Source organism: Lupinus angustifolius, chromosome LG10, assembly GCF_001865875.1.
Source record: "Lupinus angustifolius cultivar Tanjil chromosome LG10, LupAngTanjil_v1.0, whole genome shotgun sequence".
NCBI classification, from domain to species: Eukaryota; Viridiplantae; Streptophyta; class Magnoliopsida; order Fabales; family Fabaceae; genus Lupinus; species Lupinus angustifolius.
Genome location: NC_032018.1, coordinates 15,901,588 through 15,925,785, shown reverse-complemented (window position 1 = coordinate 15,925,785; position 24,198 = coordinate 15,901,588). Strand labels below are relative to the sequence as shown.

The 24,198-nt window shown below is 31.7% G+C and overlaps 1 protein-coding gene across 1 annotated transcript; it reads left to right on the top strand.

The window, feature by feature from the left end:
* On the top strand, positions 16,584–24,157 carry LOC109358568 (lysine histidine transporter 1). The gene is made up of 7 exons (XM_019602868.1): positions 16,584–16,756; positions 22,032–22,415; positions 22,616–23,009; positions 23,132–23,237; positions 23,477–23,568; positions 23,651–23,719; positions 23,964–24,157. Exons 1-7 carry the CDS (start codon positions 16,704–16,706, stop codon positions 24,060–24,062), a joined length of 1,197 nt encoding a protein of 398 aa, XP_019458413.1. The 5' UTR covers positions 16,584–16,703; the 3' UTR covers positions 24,063–24,157.

Here is a 24,198-nt window from a genome sequence, read left to right as displayed (position 1 = left end):
TTGCCGATTGTTTCAATGTAATATCTATATACTGTTACCGTAAAGATTTATATATAATTAGTATATCATTGACTATTCATGGAGTGGTTGGTGTCAGGCCATGGTGGTTTGTAGCTCGACTCTACTCTGGGCTGGCAGAGTTCTTCTAGGCTTTGCGCCTAGTGCTAGATTAGTTCTTGTTTTTTTATGATCCGAAGCAGTTGTTGGTTAGTTGGAGGTGGAGGTCTCATGATGATGTTGTAAGTTCTGCTAGCTTGGGTTGACAATTGTATGTAGGGTTGGGGGTTGTTGGAAGGAGTGATGTCATGAAGAGGATTGTTGACTAGTACGACCTCTATCTAACTGATAGGGTGTGCTTGATTTTTAGTAGTTACTATGGTGTGAGTCCCCACAGTGTGCTTCTGCGTGGTAACAAGAGGGTGAGTAGGGCAGTGGTCGGGCTCAGGGTCTTCTCGTCGGGTTGAGCTGAACCTTGGTCGGGTAGTAGTTGGGATGAAATGATCCAAGAAAATATGTTCATTTATGTGATCTATGAAGAAGAGTATTTATTTGAGAATGAGCAAAAATATAAGTTGAATGAGATTACTCAGAAACCACTTGTCTGCCTAACTACTAAAGGAAATCATAAAATTTTATTAGAAAACTTCATGATTTGATTTTAGCATATATTAGAGATTAGATGGAGTAGATTAGTTGAGGAAATAAGTTATTTTAAAAGGTTAAGTGAGAATTTTTCTAGTTTGAGAAATTACTAGGTTATGAATCTGCCTAGAGAACTTTGTCTGAAATAGCCCGAGAGGCCCTCTAACTTGAATTATTCTCAAGGGTTAACTTTAGATTACTTAAGGATGTAATTTAGGAGCATTTTAAAATTTAGTATCTAATACTACTACTATATGATTACAACAGTTTATTACAATATTCATGAACATTCATTCTGCTGAACATTTCTTATTTCTTGTCATTCCTCCTACATGTAATCAAATCTATCCTCATATTCCTAATATCTTTATGATGTTGAGGATCACAAACTTAATTAATTTATTTGTCAATTCTTGACATGCTTCCTCTATATTTAATTTGGTATATTTTTTGTGTTTCCTCATTCAAGTTTAAATAATGTATTTGCATATAAAATTGAATCACAACTTGTGCTATTTAATCAACTATTCTTGTTTATATTGCTTGTCATTATATTCTCCTCTTCTGACCAGAAACTATTTATATTGCATGATTTGGATCCATTCTTTACGGTTAATAATCATACAATTTTGCCATGGTTAAGTTGCCACTGAAATTTTTTTACATAAAAAAAACATTTTATATGTCATTTGTAATATTAATCGATGTCTAAAGTGAACATTTGAGGTTGGTTATATATTTGAACCAATGTCAAAAGTGCATAAAAGTCATCATTATTAAATATTACATTGACCTCTTTTGTCCATTTTTGGCATCAATTCCGGAACTGATTTTGAATCTTCCAACTTAAAACATGGTCGACTTAAATTTATGTTGTACAACAACTAAGATTGAAAAGCTTTTTTCATCCGAGGTTGAATGTGTTTTCTACACTAGTGTGTGTCTCTGAAAGAGACATTTATGGACATGATGCAAACAGAAGACACAACATGAGTAAGAGTAAGGCTGATATTGAACATCTTAAATAAAGGTTATCTATATGTCTGTCTTAACATAAATTTTTAGTGATCTGGTCTCTTTGAAATATGAGGAATGAGATAATCTTCGGGAGGAAAATACTAGTTTTATCCAAATTATGGATTTAATTAAAAATTCGATTAGATCTTAGTTATGGTTTTCGAATAATGTTGCTTCTAATTCTTACTCCTTTGCACAATAATGCATTGATCTTACAATATGTATTGATCTTTCTTGTAACCTATAATAGGTTATACAACCTTGTGCTCTTTTAATATATTTGCTAATAAAAAACATAAGTTTATTGTAAAGTCTATAAGAAAATAACAAACCGTTTTGTCCTAACTAATTTTCACGGTATTAACAATTACACATATATATACTTTACACCTCGTGTATAGCAAGAAAAAATATTTAATAGTGTATGTATAAAAAAGACTTTATAAACTCCATAAGGAGATTAAATATTTAAAGTAATTTAGTTAAGATAATTATATTAAGAAAAAATATCATCTAATTACACCCCTCCCCCCACATTAATTTTCTCACTCTGTGAAACTTCAAACTAAAAAATGTTATAATTACGAGGATTTTCCTAACTGAGAATAATATTCATCTCTCTTTTCACTTTTTAGTCTTGCTTGCATAGTTATAAATACATGCTACTCCAATTAAAAAATTGTTGAATTAGTCATGTATAATATGATAATTATATTAGACAAACAATTAAATCAATCATAATTAAAAATATCAATCAAAATCAATTTGCAAATGATTTTGTTTATAATTTTCAAAATAATAAAACAAGGATTTGAACCTAATATTAGTTTATAACATAGTAGTCATTAAATCATTTAAATAATTGAGTTATAAGTTTGAAATAATAATATGTATATCTATAAATTTATTAAAAATATATAACTTATTTCCTATGTGCTTTAATTATAACCAAATGCTGAAATTATTCTAACATTATATCATTACTTAGATTCATATCATATCATAAAGCCAACATGATGTTAATCTATGAGTAGATTATTGAATTTGTTTTGAGTAGTTGATTGTTAGACTAAGAAAAAAGTCAAATGTTAGTTTTTAATTAAATAATGATTTGTTGCCAGCGTGGTTGGTTACACCACAAGCATTTAAAGAAAATAACATGGTTTACATGATGGCATTCCCGTGTCATTCTTCCAAAGTCTGAATGGAAAGTAAACGCGTATATAGGTGTTACAATCAAGATTCTATTTTTTGGAATATTCACTATTCAATTTCAACAAAACCCCTTATGGTATTCTCCTATCAATATATTATATTACTTTTATAACTCACCATTTAAAACTGTAAGCACGTAGGGATGTAAATAGGTTTGGATTGGTCTCAGTAGTGTACTATTCAGACTTGCCTCGTTCGATCATTTTGTTATTCAGACCCGCCTTGGATTTGTGCAGATGCTTGCCCAATGGGTTTGGATTGGTCTGAGTAGTGTACTATCCAAACCCGTCTTGTTTGGTCATTCAAGAATTCATACCCGCCTCACATCCATGTAGGGATCCGCTAGGTTTGCTAACCACGAGTCCTTGGATACCCGATAAATCTATAGGTACCCATAAGTTTAGAAAATTTAAAAAATTTAAAATAACTTTTATATATATATATATGTTTCTTATAATCATGTGTGTTATTTTAGACAATCAAAAGAAGAATAAAAATGATAATAACAATTATAGAACATAATTAAAATACAATACACAACTTTAAATTATAACTTAAATATAAATATTTTTACTAAAAACATAATTTAAAATACGATAATAAAGCATATCAAATTTCTAATATCTCTCCATCAAGATAATACTATTTCATAATTACAAATTAACAAATATAACATGTTTAGAAATATAACATACAATTATGATAGAAAATATGTTTTATATATTATTATTGAATATATATATATATATATATATATTTAGGAATTGTAGGTCTGTGTATCTCATTACTGTTTAGATCCACACTCATTCATCAGTGAGTTTCAAAATCTTCGATCCCCTCTATTCGCTAGTACAAATGTACGAACCCAAACCCAACCATAATGAATATTACTAACGTGTACCCACAGATCCGAGTATCCATTATCACCCTAATCGTGAGACATGCTCTAACCCCAAACAATGTTCAAAACATAACTCACTTAAAACTTTCCCCTAAAAATAAGGAGGGGTTTGCTAAACTAAGTAAAGTAGTATTCCAGAAGGAAGGATTTACTAACCTATGTGAATAAGGAGTGGTTTGCTAACCCAGGAAAAATATATCATAATTACCAACTAGATCTCCTAATAAGTGAGTTTCAATTACTAATTAGCTTGTTTTATTTATATTTAGTGTATGCCAATAATGAGTTATTGAGTACATTTTGTTTATTTGTTCCATTTGATTTAATAGGATGAAAAGTGTTGGACAAAGTTGTTTTAGATGAGTACATGAGTTCACCAATAACACAAATGAAGGAACACATAATTATCATTTAGTGTTATTTTGAATTTTGATTTAACAAGTTGGACTATTTTATTTCATGCTAAATATGCACTTTATGATATTTATTTCATGTGAAATTGTACTTTATGATACTTTATTTCATTTGATGATGTCACTAACACTTTCACTTGCAAAGCTTATGAATATCACATTACTTTCTATCCCAAACAACAATAGATGTACATTGAGTTTTGCATTGTAACATAACAATTGATATTTTGTTAAACTATCCTCACACCTAAACTATCAATTAATTTTTTATCATAGTTGATTGTTGGAACTTGAAGAATCAAAGGCACATAAATGAGGTCATTAACAGGAACTTTTAGGTATGAAATAAAAAACTTCAAGCCCCACATAGAATGGAGAAGGAAATTTCAAATGCTTTATTTTATTTTATTTTGGACGTGTGACTGACCAAGTCAACACGCGCTTGACATGCGTGGATTGAGTCATCATACAATTGGAGAGTGAGGGAAAATGGGAGTAGAATTTAGTCAGAATGAGGGCATTCCCGTAATTTCTCAATTTTTATTCTCTTCTCATAATTTCTACCTGTAATTCAAAAACGATTCCCGTGAATTTTTGTGGTCTATATAAGATTGTTCTTAAACAAATGTGTTATCCGACTTGAATCTTTGCATAATAAGTAAGACCCAGATTTTATTAGAGTGACTTTTAGTCTTGAACTCTATTTCTGACATCAAACAATACACAACATTTTCAAAAGTGTATTCTATAAAGCCTGTGCATTAAAGGTCATACACCTCTATCCCAATATAGTGAATGCTCTAGAAATTTATGTCGCTAAATTTCATAGGAAACAACCCCCACTTCGACATTCACATAGGTAAGTCTATCAAGAGTACTCCTATAGTCTAGGTACTCTACTCCAATTGGAGTATAAATCTCATTAAGATTTTAACTCATCCTTACATCTACTTCAGAAATTATGCTTCTCATAACTTTATAGCATGTTCATTCTCATATCTTTTCATAACTTGTTATTACATGTTGAACATATTTCTTGGGATCTCCAGTCAGTTAGGTTGGGTTACCATCATGAGTGATCATCGTTCTAAATGCAATAGTCTCATACTTTTAAAAGTACGTTGGACTATCTCTCTTGATAATCTTTTCGTTAAAAGATTTGTTAAGTTATTATCAGTGCGTAAATGACCCATTCTAACAGCTCCTCTTGAGCGTAACTCTCTAATAGTGTTGTCCTTACGATGTATTTGTCATTTCTTACCGTTATAGAAACAGTTCTAAATATTTACACTAGTCGTAGTACTATCACAATAGATCAACATAGTTATTATCGGTTTTTTCCATTAGGGGAATATCTGCAAGCAAGCTTCTCAACCAACTTGCTTCTTTACTAGTTATTACTAGTGCTATCATCTCAGCTTTCATTTTCGATTGAGCCAAAACAGTCTACTTATTTGACTTCCAAGAAACAACCCCACCAAAAATGCTAAATATATAGTCATTGGTTGCTTTGGAATCATCTAAAGGAGTATTCAAATCAGCATCGCTGAATCCTTCTAGGACAGCTAGAAACATTTGGTAGTGTAATGCAAGGTTCATTGTTTTGTTAAGGTGCCTCATGACCATTTATAAAGCATACCAATGCTCCATAGTAGGTCTACTGGTAAACCTACATTGTGCAATCAGTGGCAAATCTAAGGCTGCCAATGATGCTAACATAATCATTTTGTCTTACACATTCACCAGTGTTGCTAAATAGTTTTACACTTGGATCATATAGTGTGCTAGCAGGTTTACAGTGAAAATATTTATATTTCTGTAAGATCTTCTCCACATTGTGAGTTTGATCTTCTCCACATTTAATTATATTTATTTGCTGCAATTTACAATTATATTTATTTGTTGCAATTTACAATTGTTACGAGTCACATAAAGAAAATATTATCTTTGCATTTGTAGCACAAATATAGCTAGTGATATGAAACAATTGTACAAGATAATTCCACAAATGTTCTTGAAGGTACATGAAACAATAAAATGGCGTATCTTTAAGAAGTGCTACAAGTGACACTAAAGCATGATAGGCACCAAGACGTTGACAGATGGGCAAGCTTTCAAATCTCCTTCAATGATCAGGACTACGAAGGCGTAGTTCGAGGACATGATGATCAACCGATCATCACAACTATAGATGGAAAAATGGACATTGTCCATGGGCGCGACTGCATTTTTCACAGGCAGTGCATACATATTTTGTCCATTTGTCTGTTTCACCCGGTCCATTTGCCCATCAAGCCTGTGAGTATTTCTATTGGGAAATGCGAGCGGCTCGTGTGCATAATTTAAGGGAAAAAAATAAGAAAATTCCAAATAAATTATTATGTAATGTGATTTTTAATGCCTAAAAAATTATAATCTAATGTAATTTGTTCAACTTCATATAAAATATCTAAGTTTTTTTATAATTTTTCTCCTCGACTACTTTATTCAAATTCTCTTTATTTAATTATATCAAGATTTTTTTATTTTTTATTATTCTACAATGCTTGTGGCCACCCGCATGTTTGTTAGCCCAATTTAAAATGGGCAGGGCAAGCAATTTTGTCTGTTAAGACGTTGCAGACATGCCCTTGTCCGCTTAAATCTTTGTGGGCATTTGCAGGCACGAGCAAAATGGGTTGGGCAGCCCGTTTTGCCATCTCTAGTCACGACCAATCTAAATAACAATAAGGTCAGCCGACTATACATGGATCAGGACAGCTCTAAAGACATCATGTTCCAAGACATTTTCAGAATAAGGACCCTTGTGAACAAGACTTGCTCCCCTATGACGGTTTGCTGGTAGGGTTTACCGGAGAGGGAATAACCCCTAGGGGCTTCATGGACTTTTAGGAAACAACCGGAGACAAACTCCTCTTCAAGACTATCAAAGCCAAGTTCTTGGTCATCGATTGCTAGTCGGCTTACAATGCCATCATTTGACGCCTAACGCTCAACGCCCTCGAAGTTCTTGGTAATCTAATTATTCAATGCTACAACTTAGACACGAGTTCCCGACGACAACACCATTTTTATAAAACGACAATTAGGAGTATAAAATCTTCTTACAATGTCGCAAACAAGTATAAGGAAAGGGGGTTGTCGTATCACTTGCAAAACTTAGCCTTTCAACAATCAAATTACTGTTCTAAGATGGTTTTTCAAATAGTTTTTGAAGGCTATTGGTTTGGTTATGAAAACTTAATGATAAAACATGTTGGAAGTTAGATGTGAGATTGACTCACTATTCATTTTAATATTATGAGCAAACAATCAAGCAACAAAACAAGTATGACTCTACACAATATTGGACCTCACTTATACTAATAGCTAATACTTTAGTCTAGTTAGCAACTCCTTAAACAAAACATAAACCTTACACATGAGATCAATAATTATGATTCACACACACCTCTATTTCTAGCAATCTATGCATGTGAATTGAGCTTAGTGTACACCTCAAAAGTGTTAGCCGCCAATGTCTTGGTCTATGCTAACACTTTACAAAAATAGCTTTATGTCTAGCAAATACAATGATAAAATTAAACATTATGAATTGCCAAGCATGCCTCTATGTCTAGTAACACATGTCATGTAGGTTGAGATTATTTCCAATGTTAATATGAATCTATAACTAGCAACATATGAACATATGCACTCATTGTGACAATTAAGTATAGGAACCATGTCTAGTTTTATGCAAAAAGGATGAATTACATGCTTCCGTTATCGAAACGGAATTTATTCACCAAGTTATTTTCCTAAGATAAACTAAGCATTTTGTCAAATACATAGTAAGCATTATGCATAGCAAAAATAATTCATAAAAATCATTTCATTCACAATTGAATTCCAAATATGTAAATGAATAATTAAACCAATCCCAACTAAAAAGCAATCTAACAAAACATAATACAAGAGAAATTCAGAACTTGTAATTCATAGTGAAGTGTCGGCTTCTCCATGAACATACAAGAACTTTACTATTCCTACTTCCTAACCTTTACATCATATTCTCAGCTTCATAAACTAAAAACTAAGAAGACTAGAAATCATCCTAAGAAATGAATCAAACTTGATTCCTAACTCCCTAGGTACTGAGTATAGGACTCAATATGTCATCCTTGGTGACTTGGATCTATTCTTGTATTTCTGGATTTTAGTTCCTGCACTGAGCGTAGTGACGGTGCGCTCAACACACCTCCTTTTGAATCAGACCCGTTTTCCATGCTCAGCGCGTCTTCCACGCTTAGTGCATCCTACAATGAGCACATGTCAGCATATCTATGGCTTTTGCATGCTTGGTGCCATTCAACCTATTCTTGGCCCATTTTGCCATTTTTTAGCCCTGAAACATCATAGAAACTTGAAGAGTATGATTTATCATCAAAATTCCAATCATAATTACATAAAGTAAGTATTTAGAGTGAAATGTGTTAACTTATCCTGATGAATTAAGGTATTTTTTGAACCTAACACCCCCGACATGTCCAAGCATTACACATGTTATACAAGAAGATTCTTCATCAGATTTCCACCATCCAGATTCACCTTCTCAAGACCAATAAAAGTATTATTTTAATAATTGTTTATGTATGCATATGGTATTATATTAAGAACTCTAATAATAATTTTTTATGTAAGCATATGGTATTATATTAAGAACTCTAATATATAATAATCGTTTATGTATGCATATGGTATTATTTTAAACATATTTTTTTATAAAGATGTTTTCGAATTTTTCGGTTAATACTTTTAAGTTAGTGATCAACATGACCGTTAATTAGTTTACACAATTATAAATAAACTATGTTAGATAGTGTTTCTCCTAAAATAAAACCTAAATTTGAATTTTGTCATATAGAAGGAAAAAATATTAAGAAAGATAACCCTATATGTTGTGAATTTTTTTCTATTTCTATAAGATATTGAAAAAGTTACAAATATTAGATAGGACGTACTCAAGTAAGGAGAATTATTATTATGACAAATGAGGATAGTTAATATGAACAATTGGATCTTATTTAAAAGATTAAGATTAAAAAATATATGCACATAACTTTTGTAAGTGATTATGTGATGAATAACTAACTTTTAATCCAAATAATTCATGTACGGTTATAAGGTCTAAATTTATTATTCTCACTATTTTTTTTATATAAAAAATTTTCTCACTTAAGACTCTTGCAGATAAACTCACTTCTTTAAGAACTCACACCTCTTTTTATTTCAACACCTAAATTTAACTTCCATAGTAATAAACAAAATTATCTCTATGTATCTTACCTTCCATTCTTATAACATTATTGATTATTATTCTATTAGTGAGGAGAAGTAACGTCTCACTTTAAAAGAGAGAAACATTCTTGATTCTTCATTTTACAAAAGCTAAGAGAACGACCCAAATATTTTTCATACCAATCTTATTCTTCTGTCTTGCAACTTCAACATCAAATCTTTGTTTTCCGCTATGGGAGCTAATGCACCAATTAATGATCCTATATTTCATGACAACAATGTTGTAAGTCTCTCTCTCTTTCTCTTTGTTTAACAATTTTCTCATTCTTTATCACCATGTATATGGTTCATAGTTCATACTATGTTTCAATTTCATCTAAAGATTCAACATGAAACTAAAAGAGCATAGATAACTTAATATCAATCTGAAAAAGTTTTTGTAGAGTCTTATTCATCTCACTTCTCAAGTACTTTGTTGTGGACTTTCTTTTCTTTCCTTTCCTTTCTTCTCGGCTAAGAAATTTTCATATCTAATGAGAGAAATTTCATAAATGGCCAAAAATTTTCGTCAATAGATTGTGTATTGTTCTTCGTCAATAGAGAAACTCCTATATCTTTTTATTATTCTTTATATGATATTCCTTAATTGATGGTTGATAGAGACAACTTTTCTCAGTAGAGATAGAGACAATGTTTCAAGTCATTTTCTGATGATTATAGTACTTCCATCAAGCACTATATATAGACTCTTTCCCGAGAGTCTTACCATTTCATTCACAACTCTCCATTCAAGTGTTACACGATCCAAAACAAAATAATATATCCATTCATGTAACATGAGACATTTCTTACATTCTTTCACTTGGCTCATGTAACAATAAAATTCATGTGATAAACATCAAACATACATAATGCGCATAATCAGAATATGTTTTTCATATTCATTACATTACAAGACATGATTAAGAACGAGAACTAATAAGATTCATGACAGTTGTACATCATATATCTGATATAGTCACTTCCATGTAATACTATATTAGGCTTATTCCTAATATGACACATTAATGAGCATCGTATAATAATGTCATTTAGAAAGAAAATTTTATTTTCAACATTATCATTTTCACATGTGTACATAAGTATGAAAATAAAATATTAATGAGAAACTTAAATATTAATGAGCTCAGAGCTTCAAACATTGAGGCCTTATTAATAACAATAATATTCAACATTCAGTAGCAGACATAATACCCATATTTTTAACATGGTCGGTAAATATATTGGGCAATAACCCTTTCGTCAAAGGGTATGGAATCATAAGGTTAGTGTTAATATGCTCAACTGACACTCTAAGTTATGAACTTCTTCTCTAAAACGACAAAGTATTTCACATCCATATGTTTAGCACCTTTGTAATACTTATCATTTTTAGAAAAGAAGACTGCTACAATATTATTAGAATAAATTTTTCAACGGTCTGGAAATACTATCAACTACCCAATGTCCTAAAATAAAGTTCTATAGCCACTTAGCATGAATTGTAGTCTCAAAGCATACCACAATTTCAGCTTCCATAGTAGATGTAGCAATCACAGTCTATTTCATACTCTTCCATGATATAGCTCTTCCAACTAATAAATATAATAATCCAAAGTAGATTTTTTTGTGTCCATGCATCTGACATAGTCTGAATCTGGATATCCAACCACCTCAAGATGATTTGATCTTATATAAATGAGCATGTGATCTTTTGTATCTTGCGAATATCTGAGAACTTTCTTTATAGCTTTCCAATGTTATATACCAGGATTACTGTCCAGCGGCAAAACTAATGTTTGGTCGCGTAAAAGTATGAGCATGCATTATGCTCCCAACTATAGATGCATAAAGAATTTCTTTCATCTTCTTTTGTTCCAAATCATTCTTTGGACATTGTATGATACTAAACTTGTTTTATTTCTGATTTGGAACGGGAGATGCTGAACATTTATCCATTCTGAATCTCTCTAAAATTTTGATAAATATGTTTTATGAGACAAACCTAAAAATCTTTGTGACCTATCACGGAACATTTTTATTCAAATCAAATAGATTGTCTCACCCATATCTTTCATTTCAAATTTTTTAGAGAGAAACATCTTAGTCTCACTTAAAAACCAAAATCATTAGTTGCAAGCAAGATCTCATCAATATATTCAACAAAGAAGATAAACTTACTCCCACTGGCCTTCACTAAATATATACATCGTTCAATAATGCTTTCCTTAAATCCAAAGGATACAATGTATCATTAAACTTAAGATATCATTATCTGGAAGCTTGTTTAAGTTCATATATTGATTCCTTAAGTTTACATACCATGTGTTCTTTTCTATTCTCTGTGAATCCCATTGATTGATCCATAAAGACATTTTCCGATAAATCCTGATTTATAAAGGTTGTTTTCACATCCATTTGGTGTAACTCCATATCATAATGAGCCACCAATGTGATGCTTATCTTGAGAGAGTCTTTCTTACAGAAATGTGAAAATGTCTCTTTATAGTCAATGTCTTCTTTTTGAATATAGCCTTTTGCAACAATTCTGGCCTTATAAGGCTCTAAGTTACCACAAGAATCACATTTGGTTTTGAAAACTCACTTACAACCAACTGCTTTGCAATCTTGTGGTAACTCAACAAGGTCCCAAACCTCATTTTGTTTCATAGATTTTAACACATTTTTCATGGCATTTAACTATTTATCAACATTATCACTATCTATAGCTTGTGAAAAAGTAACTGGGTCATTCTCAATTCCTATATCACCTTCTGACTCGTGTAGGTAAACCATATAATCATCGGGAATAGCAAATTGTTTTTCTCTTTGAGATCTTGTTAATGCTATCTCTTATGGTTCTTCTACTATAGGTTCATCAACTTCGTTTTGAATAATGAGATTATTTTGTTTTCTCCATCATTACTAACTGATTCAATAACTTGAGTAAAAAAATTATTAGAGACACAAGTAAGTGGAATTTGCACCCTCATTTCTTGATTTTCCAATTTATATGGTGTTTCACTCCCACTAACTTCATCATTCTCAATGAACCTAGCATTCCCAGTTTCAACAATTCTTGTAGTATGGTTTGGACAATAAAACCTATACCCCTTTGACTTTTCTGGATAACCAATGAAATAACCACTAATTGTTCATGCATCCAGTTTCTTTTCTTGTTGATTATAAATTCTAATTTCCGATGGGCATCCCCAAACATGTAGGTGCCTCAAACTTGGTTTCATTCTTGTCCATAGTTCAAAATGAGTCTTTGGAACTATCTTACTAGGAACTTTATTTAATAAATACATGGCAGTCCATAATGACATGGGTAAAGATGAATTACTCATCATACTTCTAATCATATTCAACAATGTTTTATTACACCTTTTTAACACACTATTTTTTGTGATGTACCTAGCATTGTGTGATGTACCCTAAAAAACATCAAGTTTAGATAAAGAAACCAAATTCCTAGATATATTAGGTATATAAAGGGTTTCAAATAAATCTAAACGATATTTACTGTCAAGGATTAAACGATAAGTCTCACAGGTTCCACTAGAACCTTCACTCTATTTCACATAAAGAAATTTTTTTCATTTGGTCTTGTAGTTCGTATCGTAATGAATTCCTACATAGCATTAGAAATATCAGGAGTACATCGAAAGTCAATCCACCAAGTATTATAAGGAACTTCTGTTAAGTTTGACTCAAAACATACATAAGCACTAGGCTTACCTTTCTTTTCAAACCAAATTAAAATTGTGAATGCAAAGCAACAAATACTACATTCAATAAAATTAAACGAAAAATATTAAGACTTTGAGTTACATGTAAAGATGCTAAATTAATTCAGACTACTTCACAAGTGTATATTAATATTTATCTTTGGATCGACTATCAATATATCATACTAGACATAATATACTAAAAATAAATTCATATAATTTGACAATGATATATACATATATTATAAATGTTTAATATATTTAGATATATAAATATAACTAATGATGTATTTACGCTATCAATATTCATGCTCATTGATTCTAAGAACAAACAATCAACTGTTGGAATATTCTTAATTATCTTATAACAATGAAGTTCAAATCTTAATTGTATGTAGGCATATGTCAAATTTCTTGTAATACAATAATTGTTATATGATTTATAGTATCAAATTAATGAGTAAATAAAATATAATCATACAATCTGAACTCTAATAAACATAAATATTTGACAACTTGGATAATTACCAAAGCTCTCATACAATAATTTCAAAATTCTAACAAGCTATACTCTTACACATATGTGACCCAGAATTATAAAGTCACATAGTGATCATGAAAACAACAATTGCATCAAAATGATCAAATGAAATTATAACTGAATTTTATATACATACATATATGTTTCAGTTACTATTTCGTTGCAAAAATATATCATCATCACATTATATATATAAAGAACTATTAGCCTGTTATATATATTTGCAATTAACAACCCATTTTGAGCTGTATATTACCTTAAGTTATCCCTAGTATCCACTATTAGCTAAGAAAGTTAACTAAATTAGTATAACATATGTCTCATGTGATTCAAAATTAAATGATATTAAATACAATTGTGTCATGAATGACTAATATATACCTAAGTTAACTATACCATACCTAAAGTTCTCCTTTTGCCAAGTGTTAGAGATGGGTGTAAATAGGTGGATACAATTAAGAGTTTAAAATCTCTGCATTAAAAGTGTAAAGTTTTTTATACTGTCAGTATATCATTCATCATTTATTTATATTATTTTTTTTAGAGTCAATGATGTTTAATAAATCAATAATGAAGAATTTGTTAACAGTATAAAAAACATTTACATTGTATACATATTAAATCCTACGATTAATGAGGCCAAACCTTATGTGTATTATTACAACTAGTTATTCCCTAAACTAAAACTTAATAGAGTTATGAAGAGCTTAATAAGTGTAATTAGGTCAAAAGTTAAAAACATAATTACACTAACCTTGCATGGTTTAAACCATTTATAGGAATAATAATTGTATGGTCTGAGACCCTGGGCACATTTAAATTGTTGATTTTGAATAAATCTTTGATAGCATATTATTCAATTAAATATATATTTATTATATTTAAAATCAATGATTTATATGCGTTTAAACTATTAGTCTGATACATGTAATAATCTCTCATATAATGCTCCAAAATTCTTCCTCTTAAAACAAAATAAATAAAATCATGTCCTCAAAAAGAACTATGATTATTATATTTCTTCATTCTTAGAAACTTCCAACACCATATTTAAACGCAAATTTTATTACAAGAAGCGAACCGCTCACGAATGATTTGGTTCGGTTTAGTTTCACGATTTTCATAGTCTTTTTTTCTAAAAATTACATCAATTAAAAGTTCAAAATTTATTACAAGAGACATTGTTTATCCATAAAAGGAAAAGCACTATTATTATTATTATTATTATTAAAAAAATTGAAACTTGTAATTGTTATTAATATCTTTATATGCGGTTCGATTTGGTACCAATCAATTTTATTAATATCGTACTGGATATCAAAGGGTCATGGTACTGATATAGTAGTATAGTAGTTCAACCAATAGTTTACTAATTAAACCACATACTAGTAAAATTAGACATACATATATTTTATATTAATATTGAAAAATTAATAAAGAAGACACTAACAACTTTTATTCATCCAATTTGTTAAAAAAAAAAATGTACCACTTTATTCTAGACCATGTTATAGAAGTATAAAAATGTATTGTTGTGTGTTTGATCCCCATACCAATATTTTGGTAAAAATAAGTCATTTTCATTAAAAAAATAATTTTAAATGAAATTGACCGGTATGATTGGTACAATTCAATTGAAAATGGTCGGTATAACCGGTTTCGACTAGTTTTGGTCGAGTTTTGAGCGATACGATTGCATGATTGGTATGATTGTTATACCGTATCGATATTGAGACCGGTTCACTAGTTTACCAGTTGTATCGACTGACACGAAATGATTTTTATAACACTAATTCCAAGGGTTCCTAAACTTCTAAAACCATGAATCTAACCGAACATTAATGGTTCATTTAAAAAATAATTGAACTGAACCGTGAAATTGAAGTGAACCACATTTTGTGGTTTGGTTCGGTTCAGTTCTGTCGATTTCACGGTTTAAACCGCAACCACTTAACCTCTAAATAAAAGTCATCTTTGCAACTAAGTCATTAATGCTCCTTCCACAAGTTGGGTTTGAGTAATGTTGCTTTAAATTTAAAGTTTCACTTGGATATTTCAAATATAAAATCCAAACAATGTTTTATTATTTATGTATAATTTAATTTTTAATATATGATTATGTTTAATTTCAATTTCACCAAAGTAACAATAACAAGGTGTTGGTCTAGTAATATAATATATCGCTAAATCTCTAAAATGATCAAAAGATAGAGAGTTTAATTCCTATGAGTAATACTTATTGGGAAGAACAGTTATGCACCCGAAATAGATTATTTCATGACCCAAAAAAATGAAAGATATAAAATAGTAACAAAAAATCACACTAAAGTAACTAAATTATAGTACTATATCTTCTGTCTAATAAATTTAGATGTATAAAAATGTCATTGAATTACAATGAGTGGTTGGTTTGCACGTATATATTCCCCTTAAATAATAATCTGAGATTGCCAAACCACTATGGTATAAATGTATCATACTCAAATAAAATTTTATTCCGTAAAGTCCAACGAACACGCCTCAGAGATTAAAAGCAAAAAAAAATGTATAAAAAACAACAATAAATATGGAAAAAAATCATCTCTAGCCAATAGTTTATTTAAGAATTTAATATATATATTCAGTAAAAAAAATTACACGAGCCAATAGATAATTCCTATCTATTAATTTTATTTTATGTAATAGTCACTAACAATAAATACAAAAGAAAAATATAATATGCTTGAAGTATAACAAAATCTTATGGTGTGTTATCTTCTCTTTTATGTTATATGATATTGTTGTACTCATTATATATGTTGGTGTTGATCAAATAATAGATTGATGAAAGAACAGAGAGAGAAAGGAAAATTGATGAATGGCTTCCAATAACTTCATCAAGGAATTCAACATGGTGGTATTCAGCTTTTCACAATGTTACTGCCATGGTTGGTGCTGGTGTTCTTAGTCTTCCTTATGCCATGTCAGAGCTTGGATGGTACCTTTCATACCCATTAACTACTTTATCTTCACATCTATTCAATACTAGAACAAAACAATATGTTAATTCTTTTTAGTACAAGAAGAATCTGATCTTTAGATATTTTTTACATGTTCTAATCAAAAAAGCAATATTCAAAATTAGTAAATTACTGTAAAATTATATTACTTTTACTGTAATTATTTTAAATTGCAATACGACAATATTGTAGTTCGCATCATACTAAAATTATAATGTGACACAGAGTTACAGTTGATGTAGCTGATCGCAACACAACTACAACATACTGTATTTGGGCTCCATCAGGTCACATTAGACTTATTTAGGATGTATGTAATACAAAAATATGTTTTGATCACAAACAATTCACTCCGCAATGGTCATAGTTTACATCGCGATGACTATAACTGCATTTGTGACTGCAACATTAAGTTGAAAACGTTGGGAACAAACGAGCAATCAAATAGAAAAAGAGAATAAGGTAAGAGATAATAATACAAGAAGTTTTGATAATAAGGTTCGACCAATTATATCTATGTTTCTCGGAGCATTGAGAGACCACCATTATGTATTAGAGAATAATGATTTGTCTTTGTGGCTACTATTCTCCTTGTTCATTAGGTTACATATCACATAAATATATAGCTCTATACCCCAACGCATTTACATAAACCCAAGCTCATAACTTATATTGTTGTTATCAAGAGAAAAGGTCTCGCCCATTGGAATATGAGTTATTGTACAATAATCTCTACCTTGGTGAATATCATCAACCTCCATCTTCCGCCATTGAATTGTGGATGTTCCATAGTCTATAATCAGTGAATGTTTGGCAAGCGTAAGGAATGCATGAACTTCTCTATGTTAATCGACATGGTTAACACATCAGCTGCATTTTCTAAAGTGCGAACCTTCTGTAATAGTATCTGCCCACAAGCTACCAACTTTTTTATCTTCTGAAATCTCACATCAATATACTTGATCATAACATAAAATAAATGGTTATTTTCCAAGAAGATAGCATTCTGACTGTCAAAATGCAACGAAATTTTACCTTGCTCAATGTCTAATTCATTTATCAGCCCCATAAGCCATAGGGCTTCCTTAGAAGCTTCACCAGCTGCCATGTACTTTGCTTCAATTATGGGCATAGCAACAACATATTGAACTGATGATGTCCACATAATTGGTCCACATGTAAGGGTGAAGATAAACCATGATGTGGATCTTCTATCACCCATGTCTCCTACATAACTTGAATCAACATAACCAATAATTGAAGGTTTACTCTCTTGGTTTCCAAATATAATACCAATACCTTAAGTCCCCTTCAAATATCTTAAAATTCATTTGACTTCTTCCAATGTTGTTTCTCTTGTTTCGACATGTACTTGAATACTTGACTTACTGTTTGTAGCAAGTCCAGTATAGTATAAACCATATCATACAACAAGCAGCCTAATGCACTAGCATACGGAACCTTTGACATATACTTCTTCTCTTCATCTCTCTTTGGACACTGATCTAGGGAAAGTTTAAAGTGATTTTCCAATGGAATGTTCGTTACTTTAGTATTACTCATATCAAATCTCTCTAAGATCTTTTCAACGTATTTTTGTTGGGAGAAACATAGTTTTCTAGCTCCATTGTCCTTGTGAATCTCCATCTTAAGAATCTTCATACCAGCCCCTAAATATTTCATGTCAAACTCCTTGCCTAGTATGATTTTAAACTTATTGAAATCACTCAAATAATTAGCAACAATCAACATAAAGTAGCAGAAAAATAAAAGAGCCATCAAGAAGGCTTCTCACATAAAAACAATAATCATGCTCACATCGCTTGTAACAAAGCTATAACATATAAGTGTCAAACTGTTTGTACCATTCTCTGGGAGACTGCTTCAACCCATATAGAGACTTCTTCAACCCATATAGAGACTTCTTCAACTTGAAAACCAAGTGACTCTGTCTAGTTGCACTGAACCCCTCTATTTGTGTCATATATATTTTATCCTCTAATTTACCATGGAGAAATATAGTCTTCACATCCATCTATTCTAAGTGTATATCTCCCAACTGGCTACTCATGCAAGCACTATCCTAATAGAAGTGTGTTTCACCACTAGGGAGAAAATTTAATTGTAGTCGATCTTCTTCTACTATGAATACCATTTTGCTACAATACGAACCTTCAACTTTTCTCATTCCTTTTATAATACTATTGGATTTCTCTTTTACACCAACTTGCATCCAACTACATGCTTGTCTAAGGGCAATGGTAAAAGCTCCTAAGTGTGGTTCTTCTATAAAGATGTCATCTCTTCCATCATGACACTCATCCATTATTCTTTCTTATGGTTGTTTATAGCCTCTTAAAAGCTACATGAATCTCCTAAACTGATATGGAGAGCAATTGAAGTCAAATCCTCAAAACCATATCTCTCTAGAAGTTTTATAGGATGTATATTCATGTCTCTAGCAAGAAAAAACTCTAGCACACTAGAAATCTGTACCTGAGAATCATCATGTTCTTGACTTGAACTAGTGCATGTAGTTTCCTTTCTTCACTTGAATTGTTACATTGCCCATTGACATCATTTTTTATCTCAAAATCTTTCCATTTGGCTTGAACATCTTTGTCAAAACTGACTATTTCAACATTAAATCTTCATCAAACACTGCATTTATACTCAACGTCATTATCTTGGAAACTGTATTCTAGAACTTGAACTCATTCACACCTTTGATATATCCTATGAAGATACACCTCTTTGACTTAAGATCAAGTTTAAATAGTTCATCACTAGGTACATGTACACAAGAAGGACAATGAAATATGCCCAACATGTTGTAATTGACTAGATTATCTACCCATACTTCCTTAGTAACTTTACCATCCAATAAAGTTTGTGGTGATCTAATAACATAGCATGACATATAAAGTGCCTATGTCTAAAATCCTCTAGAAAGTCCAGCCTTTTGTCTCATACATTTGGTCATCTCCATAAGAGTCATATTCATCATCTCTACAACAGCATTCTGCTTAGGAATCTTCTTCACTGAAAAGTGACTCTAAATGTCATGTTCCACACATAATTTCTGAAATTGTGAGTTTTGTGTACTACATACCTTTGTCTAACCTCGGGTATTAGATTTTGCTACTAGTTTACTTTTCTACCTCTTCCTTCCAAAGCTTGAACATGACAAAGACTTCTAACTTGTGCTTCATATATACATAGTCCTTGCGAGGAAAGTCATAAACTAAGGTGGGAAAATACCTAGAACCTCATAGGGATGGTTTTTGAGTGGGTTATTATACATCGGTGTGAACATAGTCTATAATGTCTCGAATTCTGTGTTGGTCAGCCTTTAAACTAACTCTTGTCTGTTTCCCAACCACACAATACTTTCACAAATATAGCTTGCATTTGTTGACTTCCTTCAACAATCCTTTTTGGCATAGTTTTGCATTGTCATACGCACTAGTATGATCCAAACGCATGTGCCATAATTTTGTAAGTGTTTTCATCAATCCTTTTGCTCTTCATCACAGTCAGAGCTCCTTTGCATATTCGAAGAGTATCACTGTCCCATCATCTCTATAGCTAAATTATTTGGCTTGTAATACTTCAAAGAAATCAAATTCTTCTTCAAATCCGATATGTGTCTAACCTCACATAATGTCTTCACTACACCATTACCCATCACAATTTTGATTTCTCCTATGTCAATAATTGTGCTTACTTTATTATTTATGAGATACACGAAACTAAAATTATCAGCCTTATATGTGGTGAACCATTCTCTATTTGGTGTCATGTGGTAGGAACAACCAGTGTCAAGTATCCACTCATCTAATTATGATTTGACGATACAAATAGTATATCATATTCACTATTGTAACCAGAGTAATCTTTCTATATAACATTAGTAGATTTAGATGCTTCATCTTTCCCCACCGGCTTGCTAGGACTCTACTCATTGGGACAATCTCTTCTATAATGTCCATTCTATTTGCACTTAAAGCACTCTACTAGTTATCTATCCCCGGAAATTTGGTCTTTTTCATTTGGAAGGAACTCTTTTGCCTTGTCTCCTCCTACGTGTTTGGCTCACTTTCACATAGAGACCATCGTCCCGAGACTTTTCTCCTACATTTTGTCTTCTCTGGCTGTGGGACAGAAGTGCAGATATGACCTCATCTAGTTTGATTGAGTCTTTCTCGTACGCCTATGTTGTCACTAAGTGTTCATAGGAATTCTTAAAGAATACATTAATGTTATTGTTTTGCCCTCATATTCAATCTTCACATCAAGTTTCTACAAGTCATTGATCACTTGATTACAAGTGTTGAGATGTTGTTTCAAATCAGTACAGTCATGCATCTTCAAGACATAGAGTCTCTATTTCAAATACAACCTATTTGCTACAGACTTGGACATGAACTTTATCTCTAATGTATCTCATACCTCTGTTGGTGACGTCAAATCCATAACGTGATACTCCGCCTCGTCTTATAGATAGAGTTGAATGGTTCCCACAGGCTTCTCCTGCAACTCTTCCCAATCTAGTTGATTCATGTCATCTGGCTTATTCTCACATAGCCTTTGATAGACCATGTTGAGCCAACATATCCTTAACTTTCCTTTGCCACAATCCTAAATTATCAGTTCCATCGAACTTCCCCACCTCAAATTTGGCACCTAGGTTAAGAGTCATATAATACTAAATGTTGGGAACAAGTGAGCAATCAATAGTAAAAGAGAATAGGTATAAGAGATAATAACACGAGGAACTTTGTAAAAAGATTCGGTCAATTGTGCCTATGCCCCAAGAACGTTGAGAGGCTACCACTATGTATTAGAGAATAAAGATTTGTGTTTCTGGATATTGTTCTCCTTGTTCATTAGGTTTATATAACACATAAATATACAGTTCTCTACCCCAACCACTTTACATACGCTCAAGCGCATAACTTGTATTGATGTTATCAAGTGAGAAGGTCAAGTCCATTGGAATATGAGCCATTACGCAACAAAAATATTGTTTAATACAATAATGGAAACTTATAACCGCAACATCATTATAGAGACCCTCAAAACTTTATTATTAAGGTCACAATTAAAACACTATTTAAAATATATTAACATTAGAGGTTCATACATGAGAGAAATATTTCTATAGTAACAATTTTTATCAGTAATCTTATTAAGCATCCTTTTTATATACATGATTGTTTGTTGATTTGACATTGATAATATCTTCTTCAGGGGTCCTGGTGTAGCTGTACTAGTTCTATCATGGGTTATCACCCTATACACATTATGGCAAATGGTTGAGATGCATGAAATGGTTCCAGGAAGACGATTTGACAGGTACCATGAACTTGGTCAATATGCATTTGGTGAAAAGCTAGGTCTTTATATTGTGGTGCCTCAACAACTTGTAGTTGAAGTTGGGGTCAACATTGTATATATGGTCACGGGTGGAAAATCATTGAAGAAGTTTCATGATACTGTGTGTGAAGACTGCAAAAATATCAAATTGACCTATTTCATTATGATCTTTTCCTCTGTTCACTTTGTATTGTCCCATCTCCCTAACTTGGACTCAATTTCTGGTGTTTCTTTGGCAGCAGCAGTTATGTCCTTAAGGTACAACTTATATATTTAACATGTATACTTATACTCTAGCATTTTTATATTACACTCTACAATTGCAATTTGCATGCATGATATTGTGATTTTAATAGTCACTGCAATTACAGGCATATCGGCCGTATTTTCCTGCAATTGTAGTAAACGTCACTACGACGCAATGTGTGACTTCGATTTTTTTTTATGTTGTCCTACAGCTACTCTACAATTGCATGGGCAGCTTCTGCTCACAAGGGTGTTCAAGAAAATGTACAATATGGTTATAGGGCTAAGACTGTAGCAGGAACAGTTTTGGGCTTCTTTAGTGCTCTTGGAGATGTAGCTTTTGCCTATGCTGGACACAATGTGGTGCTGGAAATCCAAGCAATAATTCCATCTACACCTGAGAAACCATCAAAGGGTCCTATGTGGAAAGGAGTGGTTGTTGCTTACATAATTGTGGCTTTGTGTTACTTTCCAGTTGCTCTAATTGGTTATTGGATGTTTGGCAATGAAGTTGAAGACAACATTCTCATATCTTTGAATAATCCAAAATGGCTTATTGCATTGGCTAACATGTTTGTTGTCATACATGTTATTGGAAGCTATCAGGTTAACTTCAATTTCTCTTATTTTCTATACTCTTTCATTATAGAATCAACTTTCTTTCATTTTGGATCAATGTTGAAATTTATAATTGTAACCAATCTTCCAATTATGTTTTCTTGATGTAGATTTATGCAATGCCAGTGTTTGACATGATTGAATCTCTAATGGTGAAGAAATTGAATTTCCCACCTAGTATAATTCTTCGTTTCGTTGTACGAAATGTGTATGTGGGTAAGTAATCTATTTGTATTTTAACAAGCGGATACATAAATTATGGACCATGTCATATGATGAATAACAATATCTTCGTTGAGGTGGTTGTTGCAACCACATTAAGCCGTGATTATGGTCCAAATCAGCCTCGAGCAACCACAAGGCCTACAACCATATCGCAACCGCTTTCACATTCAATCACTTCCGATGTATTTTTCCTTTAGACTTTATTGATATTCTCTTCTCTTTGATTTCAGCATTTACAATGTTCGTTGCTATTGCCTTCCCATTTTTTGGTGGCCTCCTAGGATTTTTCGGAGGATTTGCTTTCGCTCCAACAACATATTTTGTAAGCCAAGAATACTTAATTTTAATTAACACTCATTAGGTTAAATGCATTTTTCTTATGTATTTATTTTCTTAAATTCCAGCTCCCTTGTGTCATGTGGCTTTCAATCTACAATCCAAGGAGATTCAGTTTGTCTTGGTGGAGTAATTGGGTATGTTTGATTTTTGTTCTTGTTTCCATTATTCTCATATAAGAGCTTGAGTTTGGCACAACGACAAAATTGTTTCTTAGTAATCATAAGATTACGAGTTCAAATCTGAAAAACAATCTCTCCTTGTGTTAAGTAAGGTTGCATACATCTTCGCTCGTGCACTGCCTTTTGCCCTATATATTTCATTATTGTCCTATAATTAGTTTGGTTTTAAGCCAAGTTTAATCTTACTCCATTGATGCAGGTGTGCATTGTTTTTGGTGTATGTTTAATGATTTTGTCACCTATTGGAGGATTGAGGCAAATCATAATTGATGCTAAGACCTACAAGTTCTACTCCTAAATGCACTCTCTAGTGAATCAATGATGGAAAGGTCTTGCATGGAAATAGGATCATAAATGCATGAAAGTTGATTTTGATAGTTAATTATGTTTTTCCCAATAAAACTTGGTTATGGAATATTTGTTTGTTTGTGAAA

Coding starts and splice junctions, on each gene's coding strand:
- LOC109358568 (XM_019602868.1), top strand. CDS start 16,704: ATGGTTGGTGCTGGTGTTCTTAGTCTTCCTTATGCCATGTCAGAGCTT. Junction 16,757..22,031: donor GCCATGTCAGAGCTTGGATG/GTACCTTTCATA, acceptor TATCTTCTTCAG/GGGTCCTGGTGTAGCTGTAC. Junction 23,238..23,476: donor TGTACGAAATGTGTATGTGG/GTAAGTAATCTA, acceptor CTTTGATTTCAG/CATTTACAATGTTCGTTGCT.